General features: G+C 34.8%; 1 protein-coding gene across 1 annotated transcript; it reads right to left on the reverse strand.

The window, feature by feature from the left end:
- Positions 1 to 915: 915 nt before the first annotated feature.
- On the reverse strand, positions 916 to 14,861 carry LOC150108254 (venom protein 302-like). The gene is made up of 4 exons (XM_090415703.1): positions 14,705 to 14,861; positions 6,348 to 6,401; positions 1,642 to 1,753; positions 916 to 1,173 (listed from the first exon to the last, which is right to left on the reverse strand). The coding sequence occupies exons 1-4, from the start codon at positions 14,707 to 14,709 to the stop codon at positions 1,015 to 1,017; spliced, it is 330 nt and encodes a 109-aa protein (XP_090271829.1). The 5' UTR covers positions 14,710 to 14,861; the 3' UTR covers positions 916 to 1,014.
- Positions 14,862 to 22,266: the final 7,405 nt, after the last annotated feature.

Genomic DNA, 22,266 nt, shown 5'->3' on the forward strand with positions numbered 1-22,266 from the left:
ATGAAATAGGAAGAAAACACTTGAATATATGCTTTTTCATATAATCACGAGATGCGTCATACATGGAGATCGTGCAGCGTTTTATCAGTTCCATAGATTTATATATATATATATATATATATATATTTTTTTTTTTTTTGCACATTATAGACATCTGCAGCTTGAAGATAAGTACAGTATATTTGAGAAATATAAAAATTAGCAAATCAACTATGCGTATGCTCAGTTTTGCATATTATAGTTGCTTGAATACTCACAAAATGAGGTGCATTGAAGTAGAAAGAAGTTTGAATGATAGTCTTGAAATATCTCTTTTCTTACACACCCACTTCTTGTTTTAGCAGGAAGTAGGCTTTTCACCTGCATACATAATCCGGTAATGATATACAGTAATTTCACGTCATTAGCGCATCATTATCATCTTATTATATCGTATGATATTATACAGGACATCAAGAACATTGAAAATAGAAAATAAACATTACACTATATTTAGAGCGGGTACCTTTACTTATAGAAATATTATTAAATTAAAAACTAGAAATGTAATATAATATGAAAAGATAAATATTTTATTTAAGCTTTGTTATATTTTAATTAAAAGGTGTAAAAAGAATTAATGTATAAATTGAGAAATTAAAAAAAAAAATTATTATATTTTCTCGTAAATCTACAAGGTTATTTTCTTTCCTAAAATTTTCTTAAAATGGTCTTTTCATAAAATCTAGCTAGAATGTAGAGCACAAACATCCATTAAATTTGTAACACGATAAAATTATCCAACACAACGGACAACTGCGGATAAAAATCAATACAATTAACTAGCAAAGTGATAATCCTAATTTTTCTCCATAAATGAATAAAAGTGCATTGAAATGTGAGTGTTTTGCATGGAACCATAAAAAAGTATGGCAGCTATAAAGAAATCTTTATTATTGACCTGTAAAATTCTAACTTAGTTTCATGACATCCAGGGCTCTAATCTTTTTTTGAATATGCTTTCCTATAAGGCATTTACGATGTTGTAATATTTTTACATATTCCTTCTCCGTTGACGTCTGCGTAGTAATATTTACCATATGGAGAGGATGATCGTTGTCTTGTATCACATGCAAGACCGTTTCCACATTTTCCAAAAACACCCCAAGGACCTCCACATTTCTCACCCTCGGCCTGAAAATAAAGTTGAAATTAATAAAAAAAAAAAAGGGGGCGGAAGAAGTATTAAAAGATTGGAAATTAATCATAGCTAGCTATATAATAACACATCTGATTTTTTCTACGAGGTTTAATGTGTAATCAACCCAAACAGCCAGAAAAGAATTTAAAAGTAAGAAAAGATGTCATGTAAAAAAAATTAGTAGATTACATTACAAAACAATAACACTATTATTGAAAATGCTGTGAAAACAAGAGTACCACAGAGATTTAATTTTTATATTTCCTATTTTATTTAACAAAAGGTCTCAGACAAAAAAAGCAAGCAAGCCATAATGACTTCATAATTAAGAAAATTTTGATTAGCTTTTTTTTTTAATTTTGACTTTTTTTAAATATGTTTATTTAAAATAAGCATAAGCACAGTTGCCATAATAAAAGCTAAGGTTTTGAGTCAATAGCCGGAAAGAATACTATACATACTTTGGCACATACTGTACAGCAACGGCATGGGTCTTGAGTTGTGCCTGCCGGACACTCAGGAGAATCAGGACAGTTCACATCTTCGCATGGTAAGCAAGATAGCGACTGGATGCTGATATAAAAAGAAGACGTCAATAAGAATGGTACATAAGGAAACAAAGATGTAAAGAATAACACACACACACACACACACACACACACACACACACACACACACACACACACACACACACACACACACATTTATATAATAACTTTAATGTATTGATGCGTCGCTGAACTGGAAGCCTGAACGAATATATTGTGTGTCATTAAGTTTGTATGGTATTTTGGGTGCGTGTTTCTTGTTCATAGTATGTCCTTAGAGCTCTTTTCAAGCTATTGTAGTTCGTAAGGTTTCTGTATTCAAACGGTAATTTGTTTATCATGTCTGGGATGTAGAAGTTTCGCGTGGCCTTTCCGTAGTGATTATTGTATTTATATGTGATATAATTAGATTAATTATTTATATGTGATTATTAGATTATTTATATGTGATTATTAGATTATTTATATGTGATTATTAGATTATTTATATGTGATTATTAGATTATTTATATGTGATTATTAGATTATTTATATGTGATTATTAGATTATTTATATGTGATATAATTAGATATAATTATTTAAAATAATGTTTTAGCAAAGCTGCATAGTGGCATAAATGTTTTGCTGTCAGTATTTTGTGTTCTGACATTGCAGTGTATATAAAGTCGATATTGTCTCTTTGTTCCCAAAAGTTCAGTTTTATCATTTTGTACTGTAGCGACATTAATCTATTTAGTTTGTAGGGTGTACCGAAAGCATACGTTGTCATGGCGTATCTTAGTATATTTTAGCATAGCGCTTTGTATATTAGTGTTTTTAGGCATGTGGGAACTATGTCTTTTAATCTGTAGAGTTTGCCCGTTATTGTTCGGAGTTTCTTGTGTAGATGGTTTATGTGGCTATTCCAGTCCATATCTGCATCGAAGTAAATTCCAAGGTATCGTATTGTTTCAATCTGAGTGATTGTAGTGGTTTCGCGGTTCTGTGTTTTTTTTATGTGTTGGAGAGTGGATGTTGGATGGTTATATGTTTGTTATCAACTGGTCGAGTCAGTGGATTTCTGAATACATTAATTTTGTCTTATCTGAGTTTAGGTGAATGGAGTTTTTGGTGAGCCAGTCTATGATTAGATTTATGTCATGTTGCATATTTGTTTGGGTTATGTTTGTGTTATTATGGATGGATATTATCGCTGTATCGACTGCGAATTGGAAGATCTTACCTTTGAGAGGTAGCTGAGTAATATCGTGCGTGGAAATGTTGAATAGAGTTGGGGAGAGTACAGCTCCCTGTGGTACTCCACAGGTTACTGGTAGCTCTCTGCTTCGGTTTGACCCGATACGTGTGATATGCTTTCTATTTTGAAAGTAGTTTGTAAACCACCTGTGAAGAGTCCCGTCTATTCCAACATGCCTCAGCTTTTCTAACAAGGTTTGATGTGTGAGTGTATCAAATGCTTTAGTTAGATCAATAAAGACTACCATAGCAATTTTGTTTTTGTCTAAGGCGGTATTAATTACGTTTGTAAAGTCTTCCAAGAGAGATGTTGTTCCCTTATTTTTCTGAAAACCATATTGTGTTTTGGGGATAATATGAAAGATCTCAGTGTATGCTGTGAGTTTCTTCAGTATGATCTGCTCCATAATTTGATTGATAATTGGTAATGTTGTGATTGATAATTGGTAATGTTGCTATGGGTCTGTAATTGCTAATTAAATTTCTTTTTCATGTTTGTATATGGGTATGATTATGGCGGTCTTTAGCATACTTGGCATCTGTCCTGTTTTAAATATTTTATTTATTAATTTTAGTAGGATAGGACTAAACTAGTTGCATGTTGCTTTATATCTTTAGGTCTGATACCATCAATTCCTGGACCTTTTTTTGGTTTGATTTGATGTATTACAGAGAGAAGTTCTGCTTCTTTTATGGTCGGGAACCATAATGTCTGTTTTGATTGTGGTCCAAGTGGAGGGTCTCGTTTTGTGATTCGGGGAATATTTCTGTGCAGTTCTTGGATGAAGTCTGCAAAATATTGGTTAAAGTCATTTGCTAGTTGTTGGATAGGTTTTGTCTTTCATGAAGCTGTGTTTTATGGTTTCGGAGGCGGTGGTGTTTGGAGCAAAATCTAGCATCTCATTGATCAGACGCCAGGTTTGTTTCACGTTGTTTTGTGCAGAGGTTAGTTTGTCTCTGTAGTAGCTTCTTTTTGCATTTCTGATTTGTGTTGTAAGGCGATTCCTTGTTATCTTATATTCAGTTTTTAAAGCTGTGTTATTTGGATATCGCTTTAATTCTTTCCATAAAGCGTCCTTTCTGTGTATTTCTAGGATTAAGTTTAGTGTTATCCAAGGATATTGTGTTGTTTTTGAACGAATTCTGACTTTCTTTGTAGCTTTCTTATATATTTCCTCCAGTGTGAGTTTAATGTTGTTGTATAAGATATCTGCTGAATCTGATGCCAGCTGTTCCCAATTGGTTTTTCTTATTTCGTGGTTGACTACTTCTTCGTCTATTATTGTTTTGCGTTGCTTTTCTTCTGTGGGGAGTTGCATGGATATTGTCTTAGTACGCAGGTTTAGAGCTGTGAAGTAATGATCTGATACTTTGCATTTTATGACTGACGCAGTGTAACTATTTGGTGGTGCTCGGACGTTTATATGATCTAGGCAGGAAGCAGTGATAGTATTTCCGAATATTTCTTCCTAGTACATGATGTTATTGTTGGTATTAGATTATACATGGATAGCGTGTCTAGGTATTTTACAGTGTTGTTCTGGTTTTCGTTTGCAATATTAATGTTTATGTCGCCGATTATCATTAGGTATTCGGTTGAGCATATTTCTTGGCTTGAAAGCCAGCAATTGAGTTCGTACAAGATTTTTATCATGTTTAAGTTTGATGGCCTGTAAATAGCATTTAGTATTATGGGATGCTGTCTGTTTGTTGTATTAGTGATTTCGAGGCAAAGGGTTTCAGCATGCTCAAATTGATAGGCAGTTTCTTTTGCTATTCATTTATGTTCATATAATATCAATATTCCACCCCCTCTTTTTGTTTGGCGGCATGATCTATGTTGTTGGAAGCCTGGAATTTCGAAAGCAGTCGCTTCGTCCTTAGTTATGGATACTTCTGTTAGGACCAATATATCAATAATACCGGTGTAATTCCTCAGATAAGCCTGTAACAATAACCAATGTTTTCGGATGCTTCTGATGGTAATATGCAAGATTGAGAGACCTCTCGCTTCTACTGTGCGTTGTCTCCATGCATCAAGCGAGTCGAAAGTACAATTGCTGTTGTATTCTGGTGTGATTACATCTATCCAATAGTTCACATTCATTTTTGTTGTGTTGAGGTCTTCTTTGTGAACTAAATTGGAGTCTTTTATTTCACTCTGGCAGCCTATCTATGTCTTCCGAGCTTTTTATTTTTATAGACTTTGAAGTTTGTGACTTTCTCAAGAGTATCTTGCAGTCTTTGATCCACACACATTGATAATTTGTTTCTGTTTTTGCTTTTCTTGCTTGGTACATCAGATTCAGATTGAAAGGTGTTTAATACTCAGATAGAAAGAGTGGTGTATTGTCGTGCGTTGCGTTTAAGTCCTTGACAACTGGTTTTTTTCAGGCTGCCGGCTTTTATGAGATTATCTCTTGTAGCCTTGCTTGTCAGACGATCTATATAATAATAATAATAATAATTTATCATACTATAACTCGCTTCCATACATCTCAGACCAGATAGCATGTTATTACAATAATTTAAGTTTGCTTTCGTCTAGTTATCAAAAATATAAATTTTCTGAAGATAAAATCCTTCGAAATTTGTATGAGAATGGTTAACTTATCTTCATTTGACAACCTCTTAAGTATAAGTTATCTTATAATAGAGGTTGAGTGGTGATGACATTCAAAACGATACGTGTGTGTGTGTGTGTGTCATGCTCTTTCAAATCCTGTCTAGGAAACGTGCATGTACATGAATAGTTCTGAATGTCATAATGAGGTGCTTTTCCAGAAAACATGACAACCCTCAAATTTATTTTTAAACCATTCTTTCAGTAGCCAGTCCCCTAAAACACTCGTGACCTGTATAATAGTTAATAATAGTTATCGTTCAACGAATACATTGCCGATCATTCAAAAATTACATAATTCATTAAATCTTAAAACGAAGATGCATACATTAACGCCTGTATACTTTATACAGGCGTTAATGATAACAGTGGGACTTCGTTTTCTAGATATGACGCTTCTTAGCCTCGGCACAAATTGATGCGAAGGAATAGAGAATCTAAAATTTATTTTATGTAACTCAAAACTGAAATAACTAAAAAAAAAATAATTTTCAAGAAATACTAAATTTCATTAAAATCCATCAAGCTAAACCTCGGCACTTTTATTTATCGACGTATCAATAAATCGGCCTCAACTAGTGCTTATTTATAATTACAAATTACAAATTAAATTTCCACCCTCCAACTATAAACATTTCTCTCTCTATATATCTGTCTCTCTCATTTTAGAATTATGATTAAAGAAGAATGAATGAATGAATGAAGAACAATTTCCACCCATTTAAAATGTAGGAAATATCTCTTTTACATAATACTCACCCTCGAAGATTGATTAAAATGAAAAACATGCAACATACTAACACTGTCTTCTTCCTGTAATGAGAATAAAAAAATATTACTGCATTGGTTCATTTAAAATTAAAATAATAATAATAATAATAATAACAACAACAACAATAATAATAGCTTTAAGGTTTGTATCGGCTGGCTCTCTTTCAACGTCTCCTTTGATTCCCTCCAATCTTTTCTTTCAACGGCCAAGTAACTTGAAATTCTAAAAGCCTGCAACTACTTATATGATGCCAATTAATTAATGCTATCTGTATTGTCTGCTGTAGCTGTAACCTGCATTTTCCTCCTGAGTTTCGAGGAGGAAAAACTTTTTTCCCACCTCCGTATGAGACCGGCAAACTCATCTTCAACTGAAATGTTCCGATGAAGGTTCTTCGCTTCATAGACAAGAATCAAACCCTTTTCTTTCTAAAGTAATAGTTTCGTCTGATATACAGAGGCTGCGCCTCATTTGATGTTTATTAAAAAATACATTTCTTTAATAACTCGAATTAAAAAAAAAAAATCAGCTAACGCCTTTACATCCAGAAAACTCTTGGGAGACTTTGTCATGTAAGTTTTACGTAACAGTATTCATAACAGTGCTTCACAGTAAAAACAACTAAATGAAAAAATAACTATTGAGTAGTTGATTCTACTTTCTAATGTTTCGCTGTTTTCCCAACCAGTATCATAAGAAGACAAATTAGAACTGTGGTGACACGCAGCACTCAGTCAGAATGTTATAGATACAATTCAAATTGCGACTAAAAAGGAGGTCCTGGAACTCATGTCCTAGGAGGAACCCTCTAGGTAGGCTCCTTTTAGGAGATTACTTCCAAAAAACAGTGAAGTAATTCTGATAAGGGCGTACTAATATGGTCTTAGAATGACTATCTCCCAGATTTATGGATTTATTGCAGGCATATAAAATGTGAGGGTTAAAACTGAGGGGTCTATCTAGTTGTATACCTAGATATTTGATCTTGGTTTGCCATGGAATAGCTGCATTGAACACTTTAACTTCTCCGCAGTGGGATGTTTTCCGTCTTGTAAAAAGTATGACCGTGCTTTTTGTCAGCATTAACATCTATCTTCCATTTCTTAAACCATTTTTCTAAGTTTGTTGCTGCATTTTGTAATTGCTGCGTAACTAAGTGCGGCCTGAGAGATCTTGTCAAAATTGCAATATCGTCGGCGTAGCAAGCCATGGTTGATGCAGTGCTTGGGACGTCTGCAACGTAGATGTTGAAAAGCAGCGGGGATAGCAGCGAGCCTTGGGGTACACCTGCAGCGATTATTTTCATAGAGGATCTGAGTCCACGAAGCTTAACTTGGAATTTCTGGTCTTTTAGATAAGAGTCAATGAGTTTAGTAATCTAAAGTGGAATGTTGGCTGTAAATTAATTTGTAAATAAAGCCTTTGTGCCAAACCTTATCAAGACTTTTGCAACATCAAGAAAGATAGCTCCTGTATGTTGTCTCCAATTAAAACCATTTGTTATAAACTGTATCAATCTGTGGACTTGCCGAGTTGTGCTGTGCCCAGTACGGAACCCAAACTGCTCTTCTGGGATAAGGCTGTTTTTGTTCACATCATCTTGCAGACTGTTTAGAATAATTTTTTCCTCAATTTTCCCCAGGCATGACAAGAGGTTGATGGGCATATAATTCTGAGGCACTTTCCCGGCTTGTAACAAGGATTATATCTGCTTGTTTCCAGCGAGTGGGAAAATAACTGAATCTGAGCATTGAGTTCATAATGGCTACCAGATGCATAACTGCTTTATGTAGGAGTGCCTTTATAGTTTTGTTAGTAATCTCATCAGGACCTGGAGCCTTTTTGTTGTTGAGTTTTTTGATGATAGAATAAACTTCCCTGACGGAGCGCGCAGCGAACATGCCTGTGGATTTTCTCGACGAATGGCAAATCCGCATGCGTGTAGTTAGGACTACATTGAAGCTCCAGGGCGTCCGCGAAAGTTTCTGCCTTTTCATCATCTCTGTAAGCTATGCCTTTTTCACCGTGAATGGACTGGATGTTGGAACAATCCATGCGGAGAGCTTTAGCTAATTTCCACGAGTTATTCTCAGCCTTTACGGAACACAGCTTTCTTCCCCACTGTTGGCTCCTGTGATCTTTCAGCGCATAACGAATTAAATTGGTTGCCCTATTTAGCTCTTCACGGTCTTGGGGAGTAATGTGTTATGATAACGGCGTCTGATTGTGTTATTATTACGGATTAGATCTAGAATTTCTTCCGGAAGCAGGTTGGCTTGAGCTGGAGTAGTAACGGTGGAGGCTGCTGCCCAGCCAACATGAATTGAACTTTCCAGATTATTGACCGCTGCGTCTATTTCTTCAAAGGAGGAGATACTTAGTACTGAGCCTATAAGAGTACGGAGTGCGACATTGAATTTAGTGAAGCTTGTGCAGGTCTGACTGGGGATGAGCTCAGGGCCCCCTCCTAGGCTAAGTAGTACTGGGTTGTGGTCAGAACTAAGATCGTTAATCACGTGTAGCTGGAATTGATGAGAGGTGTTCTTGAAGATGGCTGTATCCAGTACATCAGGTCTACCTTGCTGTTCCGTAGTGCGTTGGTTCAACCGGACCTGCAATGACAAGGTTTCTTAGCAAAGCAAAGTTGTAAAGAATCATCCCGTTATTATTGAAGCTTTTACTGTTCCGTAAGGGATGTTTTGAGTTGAGATCTCCCTCCACGTTTCTTGCTTCATTAGTATCGAGCAGTTGAGAGAGGTTGGAATTTAGGAGAGGTTTGCGAGGAGGGTTATAAACTGAGTATAGTTTTAGGCTGTCTGCATTATTGGTATAGATTTCAATACCAGTTTCTTCCAGATTTTTTATAGTGGTCTTCTTGATTTCGTTATAACGGATGTTTTTCTTGGCAAAAATAGCTGTGCCGTCACTTATGCCATTGAGTCTATCATTTCTAAGTAGCGAGTAATATCTAAGTTTAGGGTTGTCGCTGGGCCAAAGATGCATCTCACTGATTCGCAAATCCGCAAATTCTTGTAGCTCCAGGAGTTTGTTACTGAGACCGTTAGCATTCCAGAATGCAATCTGTATGGAATTGGGGTAGTCGGATTATCCATTAAGCATTAAGAATATGGCTTGGATATTTTTCAAGAATTTGTTTGTATCACTCTGGTTGGGGGTATCATTTGCTGAAAGCACATGTTCGTCCATGAGTTTAGTAAGCCGACGGTAGTCCGATGCTCATTCTGGTTGAATGCGGACTCCTTAAATCGGAGTTTATAGCCGATGTGAACTTAATTTCGGAGTTTTTCATCATCTCCGGAACTGTTGACCATTTTTCTTTGGCTCTTAGAATCACCGGTGGGACTTTCTCTTTGGGCTGTGCCGCAGTGTTCATCGGTGCTTCAGGCTCTGCGGCTGGAGCATTCCTACGCTTTTTCCTGCTGACTACCTGGTAGTCGTCAGTGTCTTCTAAGGACTGAGCGTCGGCTGTTGACACATCTCTCTGGTGTTGTCTTGAGACCTGCTGGGGTCGAGAGGGTGTAATCCTCTGATTGAACTGCAGAGATCTTATGGAGCTCTACTCTGCCCAGCCATTTGGTATGTAGCAATATTCCGACTTGTCTGAATACTGCGAGCAGTTGTTTAAAATTCAGGTCTTCGAACGGAAAGTCCATGTCTAGGTCGGACCTGTGATTTAATGGGATTTTTGTGTGGTTCAGGACCTGCCTTGTCCCTTCCCACAACCAAGTGTAGACCGGCAGTCGAAATCTCCTTCTAGAGGCGGAAGACTACTGACGGATACAGGGCAGGGAACAGGAGAAGGCCTGAGAAAGTTGCATTAAAAGTCAGAAATCTTACCTTGTGCTAAACAAATGCTGAAAAAAACCTATGCTATTAATCTGAAAAGTCCAGTCAATCTTCATAATCGACGATCTCCAATTACTCTAACCTCAAACTCGAGCTAAAAAATCACTCATTTATAGCGCAATGACTACTTATCTGAGAAAGAGCGCGTTTTCTTACACAGAAAATAAAACACGTTTGTCCACATCAAACTCAATCAAGAATCTTTTCCACTAACTCTTCGTAAAATTTTCCTGCAAACTGATTACAGAAACGGGGCGTTGTATCCTTTGTTCTTAAAACTGAACGAATGAACATCTGTATTGCAAACGTCAATGACCAATCAGCAAGAAAGTATAAAGAAACATTTTCCACTAAAATTAAAGATCAATTGGAGTCTATATCCGTTTCTCAAATCTAGTAATATCGAATTCTATTTCTTCCCAAGTTCGCATTGCAGTGTGTAAGTGCTTGTTTCGAAACCCGAGTGCCGTTATTTTTTTGAAAGTAATAGGCCTACAGATTTAAATTTTAATATGAATAAGAGACAAGGGACTTTGTTTAATTTTGGTGTTAACAAATCTCGTATGGAAGGCCTTTGTGACGCAACAAAGTTATTCATCCACCTCAAAACTATCGGCACACAAAAGAAAAAGTCTACATTCACTCGTAAGTACATGGACAGATATTACAGCTATTTAAAATTTGGTTTCATACAATACCCTGACACTGACCAATTGCCACGACATCAATGTGTCATTTGCACTACTGTTGTGGGAAGTGAAGCTATGAAAACATCGCGACTTACCCGGCATCTCAACGCGAAACATTCCGATCTAGTCAACAAACACATTGAGTTCTTTATGCGTAAAAGAGGTGCACTTAAAATAGAAAAGAAAATTATTTCCCAAGTTTCAGCCACTGGCACTTCACTTCTGACGGCATCCTATTTAATATCATTACAGATAGCTAAATGTAAAAAACTGTATTCCATTGGCGAAGAACTCATTAAGCCTTCTTTGATTGCTGCTTGTAATGAAGTATTAGGCAGTCTGCGGCAAGTAAAATGAAAGACATCCCATTGTCGAATAATACATTTGTAAGGCGGCTATCTGATATTGCAGAAGATACAGAAACGCAACTCATTGATAAAAAAATTAATAAATCGAAATTGTTTGTATTACAACTGGACGAATCTACAGATATTCAGAACAACAGCATTGTACTTATGTATTTGCGATATATTGATCATGATGAAAGTGACATGAAGAAAGACATTTTAAGTCTTTCTGAATTACCCATGCACACTACCAGCAGTGAAATTTTCAATGTTTTAAATGGTTTCATTGAAAGGAGAGAGGTCTCGAATGGAAAAATTGCTTTGGAGTTTGTACTGACGCGCCGCCTGTCTTACAGGTCGAAATTCAAGTTTAGTCACTGAAATTAAGGATAAGGCGGGCAATAACTTATTGTCAACGCATTGCTACATTTATAGGCAAAACCTTGCCTCCAAAAATGGCACCTGAGTTTAATGAAGTCCTGTCTGAATCTGTTAAAATTATTAATTATATAAAAAAACAGTGCTTTAAATACAAGACCGTTAAAAGAAGGGTGCGATGAAATGAGCTCTGATCGTCAACATCTTTTCTATTCCGAAGTTCGTTGGCTGTCGTGTGGTAAAGTTCTCAAGAGGTTAAATAAACTCTGAAAGGAAGTTGAGCTGTTTCTAACTGATAAAAAAAAAGAAGTGACCTGTCCCATTATTTCCAGGATAAGAAATGGGTAGCCAGGCTGGAATATCTCACCGACATATTTTCTTACATAAACGAGTTGAATTTAAAAACTTCAAGGTACAGATACAACAATATTTAATGCTTGGAACAAGATCGAATCATTCAAAAAGAAACTCAAGCTTTGCTGTAATATGATTGCAGAAAGAAATAAGGAATTTCAATCGTACTTAGATTATATTATGGAAGAAGATAATTTCTGTTCACACAATTCGGTTTCACGTATTATTGCAGCTTGCTTGAAGATGTTGTTGTCGTTTGAAAAGTATTATCCCGAAAATGAGGATCCTCGGACGCAAAATATGTGGATTGTGAATCCCTTTGTAGAACACAGACAGCCCTTTCCCGCGAAGAAACGTTTCAACTTATTGAATTATCATCGGACAAAGGACTGGAAAGTACTTAATTCTATGAGGAATTCGAAATTCTGGATGAAAAGTTTCTGTATGTGAAACGTTTTTTACCTTGGGGACAATATATATTAAGGATACCAAGGTAAAAAACTTTTCACATCTTTATCTCATCCAGAGTTTCTTATTCAAAGTAAAAGCACCTTGTAGCAACTTTTATAGGTAAAGTTAATAAGACTCTGTATTACTAAAAACCTTGGTATTTCAGGGTCTAGCTACTCACTGAGGAGACCTCAAAAAAGGTTGAAACCGGTCTGGGTAGTGACCCCCCCCATCCATAATGTATAACAGTATACATCTCTTAGTGAGATGTGTTTTACATTATGGGAAACACTAAGAATAGTGATCAGTTCTTTATCCACCTTTACAACGAGTTGTCCTGGTGTTGCACTACCTCTAGACTTGAACTACGTTCAGGCGCAAACTTAACTGTTTGCTTACTTGGGAGAAGGAGTAAAAAAACAAGTTAATAAAATTACTTGGTATCCTTAATAAAGGGTGTTCGGGATAAATTTGACATATTTATAATTAATTATATTTTTCCGTAAGTTACATGTATTAACACACACTTCTCTTCATTTAAAAGTTTGGACCCTTCTTCATTCATATACAAGATGTCAGAAAGGATGGATAGCTGGAACCCACCTGAATCATGGAAGAGAATAACTTGTATCATGATGATTCGTGCCCGCCATCAAAATAAGGATATTACGACTGCTGCCCAATGCTCCCTGAATACAGTAAAAACAATCAGGCATGAACTAGAGACTTGCAATGGTGACTACGAGGATGTAGCAAGAAGAAAGATCCCTAGCAGACGATCTGATTGCGTTCGTACAGCAGAATTCCTCGCAAATCTGCAGGAACAGGTGTTGAAGAACCCTGGCATTGGAATTCGGGCTTTGTTCGTGGAGTTGCTAACTATAGTCAAGCCCTGGATAACAAGGGTAGCCAATGGTAGGCCGTATGTATGGCAGCAGGATTCGGCCCCTTGTCACACCTCTGGGAAAAGTCAAAAATGGTTGTCTGAAAATTTCTACGACTTCACCAGTCCAAATGTTTGGCCTCCAAACTCCCCAGACCTTAACCCCATGGATTATTTTGTATGGGGCGCAGTTGAAAAAGACACCAATCGCACTTCCAGTAATACAAAAGCCCAGTTAATGGATAAAATTAAAACAGTTTTTGCGGCCCTTCCCAGGGAGACTGTAGCATCAGCTTGTTCGAGGTTCCGAAGCAGAATTGAAGCTGTGATCGATGCTAATGGTGGTTATTTTGAGTAAATCTTGTTGATAGTATTGTAATTAACTCTGCCTGTAATGTTTTTTTGTCAATTCATTAAATTTAATAGATACAAAGATTTTCTTTTTCCTTACGAAACTGTCAAATTTATCCCGAACACCCTGTATATATTATCCCCAAGGTAAAAAACTTTTCACATACATATATATATATGTATATAATATAATATATATATATATACAGAAATATAATGAACGGTTTGCAGTATACATATTTTTAAATATGATGCCCTTTCTCCCTATACCTATTTCAGAAGACGAAACACAAATTAGGAAACTCACCGATCAATAAAATATTACTTTCATTGTATAAGAATAAAAATCTTACCAAAATCTAATTAAAATCTAAACATTTTGTGAAATTTATCTTTCACTTTTCATGTATTGGTATCAATGCAAAATGATTTCAATTTTCTAGTGAATAACGTTTTCGGCGAATCTTTTCTGCGATGAACTTTCCTCTCGATGAATTTTCCCTTTGATAAATTTTCGTCTCGATGAATTGTTTGTGAACCAAGGTGAATATATGGACGCTTGGGCAAGTGCTCATGTCTTCTATATGGTCCGCGCTAGGGAAACTCGTAAATGCCAGCGAGTGTATTTCCATAAACTCTCTGATCAACTATTTTACGAAACTTTCATACTTTCTACATTCGACTTTGAAATAATGCTGGATCTAATATCCACTTGATTTATATAAAATATCGTTAATTTTCATTTTGTGAATAACTGATCCACTGATCACGATAATCATGATCGTCTTTCTTCAGCAAATAAAGAAAATCTGCTTTTGTAAATATTGGTTATGGTAAAATCAATAACATCAACAACAAAGAGCTTGAAAACTTAAAAGTAAAAGCTAAAATAACGATGGAATCTAATCTAATGTTGAAATGGATTATTTTGAAAGAGAATATTTAAGATTGTAACCGAGTTCTTTTAATAACATAAAAAATACAAAAGTTTAAGTCAATTATATATTAATAATCATAATACTTACTCCATTTTGATATACGTTTATCTTCTGATGGCGTTATTTTGGGGTAGCCTATAGCTCGTCTGTAGATATATGCATATCACGGGCTGTCACTGCTATTTGTAGTGGTAGTGGATTCGATCTACAAGTGGATTCGATCATCAGCTCTGCAACGTGTATCCTGTATGTGCAATCCTGTCAAACAGGATGCACGTTGTACAGAAAGTAGCGATTCTGAAATTTTAGTAAACAACAATATCTAAAATATAAACAGAACAGAAGCAAGAACTATTCCACTCTTTTTTTGCTGTTGATCAAATTTGTAACAAATGCAATATTATTGGGTGCGTGTGGTAAATTCAGAATGGTTCATAGTTTTAATTTTAAGGTGTTGCAAACATAATTTATATTTCTAAAAAAAATTAAAAACAGTTTAGCAATCATCATTATTAGCATAGTTCTATTAACATCCGCAGTGGCTGCTCGAAGAATAACGTGTTAACCTTGTAATGTGACATTTGGAACTGAATATAAACAAAATCTTATACTTTCATATCATATTAATGCGATAGCAGAGTTCCAAGAAATTTGTCGTATGATAATTCGATGTGGGCACAAAGTATAAACAGTTATGAAAACAAGAACTATTACATTGACCAGAGTTATAACCAGAACAAAGGTCTTCATTTTTACAGCATCGATCTTAGAACTTCCTAGTATATGCTAAAAATTTCATATATGTTAACATTAAATGTAAACTTATTAACACTAAATTGACTGCTGGTGCGAATAAGTACAATTTTTTACTTTCAAAAATAAATTTAATTTCTTAAAACTAGGAACACAAACCGCTAACTCTTTTTCAACCAGAAAAAAGAAATTTGTCAGTAAATATTAAATATTGAATGATTTTTTCCTTAGTTGGTATCAAAACAACCAATATATGAAAATATTTATGTAATGTTTACTTTCGTAATCGCAGTTAAGATATTATTGATGTTCTCAACTGAGTTTTGGTTACACTGCTTGCTTATTATTATTATATTATTATTATTATTATTATTATTATTATTATTATCATCATTATTATCACATTGAAAAATAAATATTCTTGACCACGCTTCTTCAACCTGTAACACATATCTTGATATAATAAATCAGTACAACATAAACCCTACCATTAACTCCCCAACAAGAGAAGAAATACTCAATAACTCACTTACACAATCATGCATTGATCGTATCAACATACGGGCTCACATCTATACATATACATCATCAGTAATTAACGTCAAAATTGCCGATCACTACTTTGTCTCAACTTCGTTTTATTATGTTACCTACACCCCCCCTCCCATCACCACAAAAGTCGACAAAACTCGATCATACAAACGGGCATTGTTGATAACCATGTAAAAAATACAGACTGGAATTCCCTACTTAAAATAAATGATCCTGTAACATTATACGAGAATTTTCAATTAAAGTTCAGAGAAATATACAAAAAGCAACAAAGCCTACACAAACGAGGCGACAAACAGACAACAATCCATGGATAAATGACCACATACTAAATACTATTACTGTAAAAGAAAATCTATGGAAAAAAACACAAAAAGTCACCCAGTGACACACATTTACAAACCTTATACAAAACACAAGAAATCAACTAACAACAAAAATTCGTAGGGCAAAGAGACGCTACTACTTCCGAAAATTCATGGAATATAACGACAACATTAAGCAAACATGGGCTACACTCAACGAATTAGTAACTCTAAAAAAGAAAACTTCAGCACAAGATTTTATTGCAAAAAGCTTCGGTCAGAACACAAACCAAGAGGAACTAGCAAACTCATGCAACCATGCTTTCACAATTAATATTAGAAAACTCAAAAAATGACAAACTACCAACGATTAGAAAAAAACTACCGACACAAAGTCAACAACAAACGATGTATTTTGCACCCGTAACAAAACAAGAACTGAAAGAAACACTCCAACTAAAACCAAAGACCACTCCAGGAATAGAAAAAAATAAGACTCACAGACCTTATAACACACTTTGAACAAATAAATCCAATACTTTTGAGACTCGTGAACATAATATTCGACACAGACATTATTCCACAAACTAAAAACTGCAGTAATTACGCCAATATACAAACGCGGCAAAAGAAACGATACTCAGAACTACAAACCAATATCTATCCTACCGGTCATCTCAAACCTTCTAGAAAAAAGAACACACACCAGACTACAGAACTATTTACAGAAGTACAACATCATCTCACAAAACTACTCAATACGGCTTTCAGAAAACAAAAAGCACCATCACTTTATTAGAAGACATCGCCGACACAATAAACAAAGCTCTCGACAAAAACAAGTACGCCGTCCTTATACTGCTGGACCTAACCAAAACATTTGATACACTTGAACATGACATACAATCACCAAACTATACTCAATAGGTATAAGAGGAACACTGCATACATGGTTCAAGAACTACCTCTCAAACAGAACACAAGTAACAAAAATAGGTACGTCACAGTCGGGGTATACAAATAAAACAAAGTGTACCTCAAGGTGCCATATTATCAACCACTCTATTCAACATATACATTAACGATGTTCATAACATATCCATAAGAAGTCAAATATTTCAGTACTAAGATGACACTGCACTACTAGCAATCCACACAGACATCAACACGGCTCTCTGCAAAGCACAACAAGACCTAAATGAAATCACAACATACTTCCACCAAAACGCAATTCTAATCAACGGCATCAAAACACAGATGTTGATAATACACAACCCAAGAATCAAACGCCCCGCATCACTATCGATACACTGTCACACATACCGCTGCATCAACAACTAAAATACCTGCCAATGTTCCGAACTCAAACTTGTAACACATGCAAAATACCTCGGTCTCTATATAGATTCCCACCTTAAATGGACAAAATATATAGAATACCTACACACTAAACTCCGGATCATCGCAGCAAAACTCTTCCAAGTTAAAGACATTATTCCATCCAACATAGAAAAAACTACTATATCACAGTATCTGCGAATCCCTACTCAGATATGGAATAACAGTCTATGCAAACACATCAAACAGCCACCTAACAAAATTAGAAACATTAAACAGGAAAATCGTGTCAACGGTGATCTGGGCACCTTACATGCAAAAACCAGTATCCGACAAGCACATGGCGATACACAGAATTCTGAGCATTAAAACCTGAAATGCTACATGACATTAACAGGGAATTACTTCAACATCACCTATCGAAACAACAGGGACACATATCGTATAACACGACCCACAACAACTCTCTACATCCCTACACCCTTCAATTCATACGGTTCTTTTGTGAGATCGCATCAGATACCCATGCAACTCAGCAACCTACAATGAAATTTAAAACACATAGATAACTACAGAACATTAAAACACAAACTCTGGAAAATATACCAACAAAGTTAATATACCCTTAACACTAATATACACATCACAAATCACCAGCATCTAGTGCCAATATCCCATACATAAACAGTAGCAACAACATAAACAGTGAAGCCTAAATCCCACTCTCTTCACAAAAGCTAACCCAAGCTTCGAAGTAGGTGGGATCAATAATGTGGTAATATCATTAATATGTTACTCTTATGTAACATGAAAAAATATTGTAATAAATTATTCTTATAATCAAAAAATTATATAAAGAAAAAAATATTATACAAAAAATTCTGAATAATCTTAATTGTTAACATTAAAAGAACATGTGTTGTAAATACATAATATAGAGGCAAAACAAATACTATTAAAGATTTTAGTTGAAATCAACGTAGAAAATGCAGCACTTAGAGCTGAATTCTGTAAAATTATAAGTTGCAATGACACTCAAGATGTCTATTGTATGTGGAAATATTTTAGCAATCAATAAATTACTATTACTATATAAAAAAAAATTAAAAATAAATAAATAAACACTCGAATTTATATAATTAAGTGAAACCGACTGATACAGCCTACCAATATAAAACACTAACCCTTCACATACTTAAAAACAAGATAAGAAATCACTTAAAAATTATATAATGGAGATCGCAAGCATAGACGAACATATCCAGTCAGACAATACAAACTTCAAGGTCTTTGACTCTTTGAAGAAATGGTCGGACAACATTTCCACGAATACCAACTTCACTATCGTACACAAAAACATAAGAAGTATAAAAAAAACACTGGCCTACATTGATAGCACAGCTCAATTAACCATGATAAACATAGATGCGCTAATACTGACCGAAGGTGCAATAGTCGACACAGAAATTTACGCATACAACATAAATAATTACCCAACCTACAACTTATGTAGACCAAACAAAAGAAGATGTGACATCGTGGCATTTATCAAAGAAAAATACAATGTGACTGAAAAACAAACTCGCTTCGAACATGCGGAAACACTAATTTTGGAAATCACAAATAGCCACAAGAGTATCAAATACACGATAAACACAATATACAGACCCCTAGATAATAATCCACTCAGCTTTCTTCATGAGTTAGAAGCATGGCTAAGCGGCATCGAACTCCGTACAACACACACACACAGGTTCATCCTAATAGGAGACATTAACATAAATACTCTTCCTCACGCTTCTCCAACCACTAACACATACCTTGATATACTAAGTCAAAGAGAAGAAATACTCAATAACTCACTTACACAATCATGCATTGATCATATCAACATACGGGCTCACATCTATACATATACATCATCAGTAATTAACGTCAAAATTGCCGATCACTACTTTGTCTCAACTTCATTTTATTATGTTACCTACACCCCCCTCCCATCACTACAAAAGTCGACAAAACTCGATCATACAAAGGGGCATTGTTGATAACCATGTAAAAAATACAGACTGGAATTCCCTACTTAAAATAAATGATCCTGTAACATTATACGAGAATTTTCAATTAAAGTTCAGAGAAATATACAAAAAGCAACATAGCCTACACAAACGAGGCGACGAACAGACAACAATCCATGGATAATTGACCACATACTAAATACTATTACTGTAAAAGAAAATCTATGGAAAAAAACACAAAAAGTCACCCAGTGACACACATTTACAAACCTTATACAAAAACACAAGAAATCAACTAACAACAAAAATTCGTAGGGCAAAAAGACGCTACTACTTCCGAAAATTCATGGAATATAACGACAACATTAAGCAAACATGGGCTACACTCAACGAATTAGTAACTCTAAAAAAGAAAACTTCAGCACAAGATTTTATTGCAAAAAGCTTCGGTCAGAACACAAACCAAGAGGAACTAGCAAACTCATTCAACCATGCTTTCACAATTAATATTAGAAAACTCAAAAAAAGACAAACTACCAACGATTAGCAAAAAAACTACCGACACAAAGTCAAAAACAAACGATGTATTTTGCACCCGTAACAAAACAAGAACTGAAAGAAACACTCCAACTAAAACCAAAGACCACTCCAGGAATAGAAAAAAATAAGACTCACAGACCTTATAACACACGTTGAACAAATAAATCCAATACTTTTGAGACTCGTGAACATAATATTCGACGCAGGAATTATTCCACGACAACTAAAAACTGCAATAATTACCCAATATACAAACACGGTAAAAGAAACGATACTCAGAAATACAGACCAATTGCTATCCTACCGGTCATCTCAAAAATTCTAGAAAAAATAGCACACACACCAGACTACAGAACTATTTACAGAAGTACAAAAATTGTAAAATATATATAACTTATTGTTATCCTACAAATGCTGTTAAAAATATTTAATTCATCGTTTGATGTAAAGGTTTCTTGCAATAATAATAATAATACAATAATAATAAAATATATAGGAATTAAAGAGTAAAAAATAAAATAAAAATAAAATTATTATAAAAATATATTACAAGCAAAAATTGTAAAATTTAACATATTATTATACCATAAATGCTGTTAAATGTAATCATATTCAATTGCAAACTATAAATTACCATTTATAACTATTATTAACACATTATATAAAAAAAGGAATATTTGTACGAAATTCTTTGTTAAAAAAAATAAAAATAATAAAAAAAAACTAGAACAACAACAACAAACTTTATTATTATTATTATTATTACCAATTACTTATTTCTGCATTTGTTTTTCTCCTTATCTTGAAATTTGAGACTGCGTCAAATGTCTGAGCAAGACTGGTACATCATTACCTGCTATGGTCGTCTGCCACAAATTCTTTATTTGTGGCAGACGACCATATATATAGTTTTGGAATTCAGATGAAAATACAGCTAATGAGTAATTCTACTTTCTACAACTAGGCTGTAGATAGGCATCTCATGATCACTAAAATACTTGCCCACTGACACAATTCACTTATTAGTTATTTCGTATCACATTAGATGGCGTAACAATCATCTCAGAAGGATTGGACATTGTATGAATTGTAATTTATCTAAAATGCGTTTTATTAAATAAAAATAAAAATAAAAATAATAAAATAACTTAATCTCCAAGCAAAAACTAAATAATAAAAAAATTGAAATCTTTACGAACAACAAGTCATTTATTTGCGTGTGATGATCATTAATGTAAATGTAAAAATAATGGCTGGATTATTGTCGTGGCAAATGTATCCTCCAATAAGTATAATTTTTTTCTGGTCATATTTAATGATACAATAACAAATAGACCAAAGAAAGAAAGAAGAGCGTACAGTTGCCTGACATATAATTGTATTTAAAAAATAACTGAAACAAAAAAAAGAGAAAGAATGCATTAATATTGGGAAAATACATTTAAAAATATAACTCCTTCCTTTTGCAGAATAAACATTGGTAAAAATGAATAAAGGACTCGAGTTCTTGATTAATTGACAGCCTGGATGGCATTTGTGTTCTAGCATTGCGAATCGCTATGATTATAGCAGGAAATCAATTTTACTGTTTTGTACTACAGTGATTGTAAACTTTTAATTCAGTTTCTGCGCATACCTTGTTATCGTGTTTCTTGAAATGCTTTCATATAATTTCACAAAGATTAATGTTTTGATGTAGGAGCCATCTTTAAATTTGCTTGCTTGCTTGCTCTTATCCACAGTTTACTGTGCTGATAATTTATATGGCTATTCCAGTTTCGATCAGCATCAAAGTGAAAGCCTAGGTACCTTGTTTTTGTCCACCTGTGTGATGATTGTAGTGTCAGGATCAGCACTTTGTGTATAGGAAGATGAATGTCGGATGGTGACATGGTGCTTCTGAATATCGTGAACTTTATTTTTTTTTGCAGAGTTTTCAGTGTGAAAGCCGTTTTCGGTTAGTCAGCTGCTAACCAGATTAAAATCGATTTGTATATTTGTGTGGGCTGAGTTGGCATCATTATTGATGCATCCATCCGTAATGACGGCTACGGAATCAACTGTAAGTACCACTAGGGCCGAATTTACCATTAGGCGCATGAAGCTCAAGCTGGGGGCCTCACTCTGTATGGGGGGCCACATT

This window comes from Typopeltis vanoorti, chromosome 3, assembly GCF_054136105.1.
Source record: "Typopeltis vanoorti isolate ZY-2024b chromosome 3, IOZ_Tvanoo_1.0, whole genome shotgun sequence".
NCBI lineage: Eukaryota > Metazoa > Arthropoda > Arachnida > Uropygi > Thelyphonidae > Typopeltis > Typopeltis vanoorti.

Bases quoted from the DNA above. Each gene is read 5' to 3' on its own strand.
- LOC150108254 (XM_090415703.1), bottom strand. The intron at 1,754-6,347 runs GTGAGTATTATG...TTTTTATATCAG, and splicing joins ATTTTAATCAATCTTCGAGG to CATCCAGTCGCTATCTTGCT. The intron at 1,174-1,641 runs GTATGTATAGTA...CTTTATTTTCAG, and splicing joins GCTGTACAGTATGTGCCAAA to GCCGAGGGTGAGAAATGTGG.